The sequence below is a fragment of the Protobothrops mucrosquamatus genome, unplaced genomic scaffold (assembly GCF_001527695.2).
Source record: "Protobothrops mucrosquamatus isolate PMUCROS unplaced genomic scaffold, P.Mucros_1.0 scaffold7235, whole genome shotgun sequence".
NCBI lineage: Eukaryota > Metazoa > Chordata > Lepidosauria > Squamata > Viperidae > Protobothrops > Protobothrops mucrosquamatus.
This window is the reverse complement of record NW_015393040.1, coordinates 504-5,692: the sequence shown is the minus strand read 5'-3', so window position 1 is coordinate 5,692 and position 5,189 is coordinate 504. Positions and strand designations below refer to the sequence as shown.

The following is a 5,189-nucleotide window of genomic DNA, read 5'->3' as shown; positions in this document are numbered from 1 at the left end:
ATCCTTCCTCTCTTTCTTTCCTCTCTTTCCCTCTCTTCCTCCCTCCTCCCTCGTTTCCAGATCTCTCTCTCTCTTTCTCTCTCTCTTTCCATCCTTCCTCTCTTTCTTTCCTCTCTTTCCCTCTCTTCCTCCCTCCTCCCTCGTTTCCAGATCTCTCTCTCTCTTTCTCTCTCTCTCTCTCCAAACTAGCTAGGATGACCTGCCCGCCCCTGGAGTACCACCACCACCCCCACGCCCTTGCAAGGAAGCGCCCCCCACCCGAGAAACGTCTGAATCCTCCTGACGGGGGGAGGGGAGGGGTGGGAGCGCGCAACAGGCTTCCGCCTCTCGCGAGTCAGGGCGGCTTAGAGTTGCGGGGAAACCGAAAGTTGGGTTTCGCAGATCGCGGGGAACGAAGGCTTCCTCCTCCCCACGAGACGGAGTTGGGGCGGCTGCCCGCGTTGCTAACGAGCTGCGATGGCCGAAGAAGCCGCCTCGGCGCCGGAGCCGTCCGCCTCCCATTTGACGGTAAGCTTCGGGGAAGGTTTCCGCGGTTTGTTCCGAAGTAACGCGGAGGGCGGGCAACTCCGGAGCAGAGAGAGAGAGAGCAGAGACTTACTTGGGCCAGAATGCAGAACACTGCCCTCCGGTTTGGGGAGGGGGGGGAGAGGAAGAAGCCCCCCCCCCAAAAAAAAATACTTGGTCCCACCTAAGAGTCTTAAAAGTGGGACCTGCGGAGCGAGAGGCAAGGCGCTGGCTTTGGGAGGCAGGGGGCTGCCCCGTGGAGAAGGGCTTGTAAAGATCCGTAACCCCCCCCCCATATTCAGCCTCTCCCCACCCAGTTTCCCTCCTTCCTTCTTTTCCACCACACCTTTATTTTCTTCCTTCACGGTTCTGCGCTTTTCCGGGTATGCCTCACCCGGAGCGTTTCAGGAGGAATCCGTGTCTTCCAGATCCGGCAGGACTACATGTCCCATGAAGCCCAGCCAGCATGGCCGGGGCCCGGAGGAGTGAGGGTCAGCCACAGTTGGAAAGCCAGACTTCACTTCGCTTCTTTAATGAAGGGGTGGCAGCCAAACCAGACAGGAAATACAGGGGGTCCTCGGCTTACGACCACAACAGAGCCCAAAATTGTATGTTGCTAAGGGAAACGCTTGCTAAGTGGATTTTGCCCCGTTCTACGACCTTTTCTTGCCCCAGTTCTTAAGTGGATCGCCCCAGTTCTTGTTAAATTAGTAACACGGCCGTTAAGGGGAATCACATGATCCCGGGACACTGCAAACGTCATAAGTACAACTCAGTTGCCGAGCATCTGAATTTTGATCAAGTGATCCTAGGGATGCTGCAACGGTCGTTAGTGTGAAAAAACGGTCATAAGTCACTTTTTTTCTGTGCTGTGGTAACTTTGAAACGGTCACTAAATGAAGTATTGTAAGTCAAGGACTACCTGTAGGAAGACATGAACTAATTGTCATGGTTCCGATAGACGAAACCAGTAAAAACAGAACTCCAAGGCAGGAGATTTCCTTAAAGAACACATTTATTGGCTACAAAGTACCGGCACTTTCAAAAGTGAAACCAAGACTGAAGTTGCCCCCCAAAGGTTAATACAATGTTACAAAGTTAATTTCCCACCCCACTAATATGTCATAAATCACATTCCCCAATTAATTACTTTGGCGGGCTTCCTAGCAAAAGCGTCAGCAATGACCTTGGTTCCCACAGAACACTTTATTGTGTTCTAAAAAACTAAAAAAATACTCATTTCCCCTCTGAACTCTGGCACCCGAAAACGAGGTGGAAATGGCTTCAGCCAAATTCGTTTGCAGGGTTGACACTAATTCTACTTTATTTTAAGGCTACATGAACAGAATCTTGCAGGTCTGAAGGTACAGGCTTCCTGCTTTAAGCAGGTTGATTTATTCAAGAGGTTCCTTCCTAATTTTATTCCTCTGACCAAAGAGCCACGGAGGGTTCCTGCCTCTCTTCTTTGATTGTAGCTTCCCTTCCCTTCGTCCCCCAAGGTCGCCCACGGGTTCCTTTACAATTATTGAGAGCTAGAGAAAGCAGTTGATACTGGACCATTGAGCTCAACCTCAGGCTTCTGAAGAGGAGTGGACTTCAACTCCCAGGAACCCCTTAGCGGCCTAGCCAGTCATCTGGGGGAATTCTGGGAGTTGAAGTCCACCCGGCTGAGGTTAAGAAACACTGGACAGATGGGTTGAAGATTTACTCTCCAGGACTTCTGGCTATCCTCCAGATTTCAACTCCCAGAATTCTCAGCTGGAGCCATGCTTGCTGGGGAATTCTGGGATTTGAAATCAACCAATCTGGAAGCTGCTGAGATTGGCCAAGATTGGGCATAGAATTTCTACCGAAAGGTGAAGCCAAATCCACAGCGTTGGAAGGAAACCAAACAAGGAAGCTAATTCCAGTTGTGTTGTTAGGTCCCTTGTGTGCTTTTTGGTTTACAGTTGACTTTCTCCTCCTCGGAAAGAATGGAGGAAAAAAATTGTCTGATGGGAGGGGGCTGAAAAATGGACAAGTACTCCACCACGCCCAACTTCCTACACGTTCCAGCTAGCAGCGTTTCATTTCCTGCTTGTATATTATTCCATTTCAGTTGCATTCATTAAACTGAGTTGGGTTAATCTAGACATTCCTTTCACATCTTTTCCTTCCACAGGAGATGAATAAGGAGTTACAGTTCCTCCTATGTGACAAATGCCACTCAGAGGTCCCACACCCCAAACTCCTGCTCTGCTTTCACAATCTCTGCTCCCCGTGCCTTGAAAAAAAGCCGCCCGATCTCTGTGTCATCTGTGGAACTCCGTACGTCCACCTTGCAGAGACCCCTGAAAAGCAGGATAACGTGTTCTTTGCCAACCTCCAAGTCAATTTTGATCTCTACCAGAAGGTCACTGGGAGCAAAGAGTCGGTTTGTAACAAATGTAGGAAAGAGGCAAAGTTTTGGTGTTTCAGATGCAAAGAGTTCCTTTGCCTCTCGTGCTTTCAATTCCACCAGAGATATACGAAGAAAGACAATCACAAAGCCAGGCCGCTGAAGGACTTCCAGGCAGAATCTTGCAAGGACTTCCTTTCAACCATCAGAATGCCCAACAACATGTTTTGTTCCAAGGAGGGACATAGCAGCCAAATATTAAGGTAGGTTGTCCATCTATGCTTCATTCTCAAAGTGGAGAACCTCTTTTAAGCCACCACCCTGTTGCCCACTGGCTGGCCTTCCTGTCTGCCCAAAAGCTGATGGTTTTAGAATCTGGAGCAAGAAGCAGTGAGCTTTGTGGCTCCAACAGAAATCTGGAGCGAGGCGTAGAGAAGCTTTGAGCTAACTAGCTAAGATAGAACAAAACGATGGGAAGAAGAGAAGTGGCCCCAGCTCTAATGAAATAAGTCCCAGTTGGGTTTCCAGGACACTCCGCACGATTTGGAGAAGAAGTCCCAGTTCATACAACATTCTGTGGCGTAAGGCAATGAGTGAATAGCCTCCAAAGTAAACTTTCAGGAAATAGATAGACAGCCTTTATTGTCTTTTTTTTTACTGTGGGCACAATGGCACACATTAAAAATGAAATTTAGTTGCCTGCTCTCAAATTGTACACATACATAACCCAATGAGTTCTCATTCTTGCAGAGGAGTCTCCAATTTCTCATGAGGGAAGCAGCTTAGCTTGGACAATCATGAATCTGGATATTTCTTTAGGGACAATTGTTCAAGCCTTGTTGGATTGAACTAGGCCAGGGGTAGGCAACCTTGGCTCTTTTATGACTTGTGGACTTCAACTCCCAGAATTCCTGAGCCAGCCAAAGTTGCCTACCCCTGAACTAGGCCAATCTCTGCTTAGATAGAGCCGTGAATCCCACTTCTATTCTCCATCTGCTCCTCCTAGGACAGGGGTAGGCAATCTTGGCTCTTTTATGACTCATGGACTTCAACTCCCAGAATTCCTGAGCCAGCATGGCTCAGCATGGAAACCTCTCCATTTCTCCTCAGCATGGCTGGCTCAGGAATTCTGGGAGTTGAAGTCCACGAGTCATAAAAGAGCCAAGGTTGCCTATCTCTGTCTTAGGAAGACATTTCTCCCAATCTTCCATGGTGTAAATAGTGTATTTCCTCCATAGTTTTAATCTAGTAGTTTCAAATATTACTCAACAGGTAAATGGTTTTGTCCTCTTTAATGGGATTGTGACATTGCTTGAAGGTGCTCAGGTTTCTAACGTGACTTGACTGGGTGCTAAAGACCCAGTTTTGAGATCCCCGTGCAAATGAAGTGACCGGGGATGGACAGCAGCTCCAGTCAAAAATCATACGCTTTGCCTTTCTTGATCCCCAGTCTCTACTGCAAGCAATGTTCTCAACCTATGTGTGCCATTTCCACCCTACCGGACAGCAAGCAACATTGTGACATCAGCCAGGAAATACAATGCAAGCAAGAATTGCAAAACATGAACACGGAGCTGAAGGAGAAGAAGAACACTTACGACGAGACCAACAGCAGCCTTAAGAAACTGTTGATGGACATGGAACAGTTGAGGAACGAGATGACGGAGCTGATCCAGCAGAAGATAGAGCAGATGATCCAGTGGCTGGGAGAAAAGGGCAAAGGGTTCTTAGCCAAAGTAGAAGCCCATCATAGCCACCAAGTGCAAGAGGTGAATAAGAAGCTGCAGGAGACGGAGGGAGTGGTCGAGAGAATTAAATCCAGCCAGAGGTTGGTGGAGAAGTTGCAACTCTACGCTTCCCCCCAGGAAGTGTTGGAGATGCATCCTTTCCTCAATATGTCCATGGTGGACCTCAAGAAGAAGCAGCCATCTTCGGTAAGGGGAATCGAAATGAGGACTTTCCTGGAAATCAAGGCCCAACTTCAAACTTTGCTCGACAGAGTGACAAAAAACGAAGGTAAGGTTTCGCAAAGATACGCAGGCAGTCCTCGGTTTACAACCGCCATGGGGATTTCTGTTGCTAAGCAATGCATTTATGAAGCGAGTCATCAGGGAACTGGGTCCAATTTTAGGATTCTTTCTACCGCAGTCATTAAAGGGACCCCTGTGGTCTTTAAGTGAATCCGGCTTGCCCCACTGACTTTGCTTGTCGGAAGCCACCCAGAGGCGTCGGAGACGAGATGGGGGGCTAATAAATTTCACAATCAATAAATAAAACTAGGAAAGACGCAAATGGAATTTATGGCACT

General features: G+C 48.3%; 1 protein-coding gene across 1 annotated transcript; it reads left to right on the top strand.

The window, feature by feature from the left end:
- Nucleotides 1-456: 456 nt before the first annotated feature.
- On the top strand, nt 457-4,897 carry LOC107300488 (protein PML-like; the record flags this gene model as incomplete). Its single annotated transcript, XM_015829815.1, has 3 exons — nt 457-507; nt 2,666-3,144; nt 4,332-4,897. Coding segments are annotated over exons 1-3 (1,096 nt in total), but the record flags the coding sequence as incomplete, so codon positions are not given.
- Between the last annotated feature and the right edge of the window lie 292 nt (nt 4,898-5,189).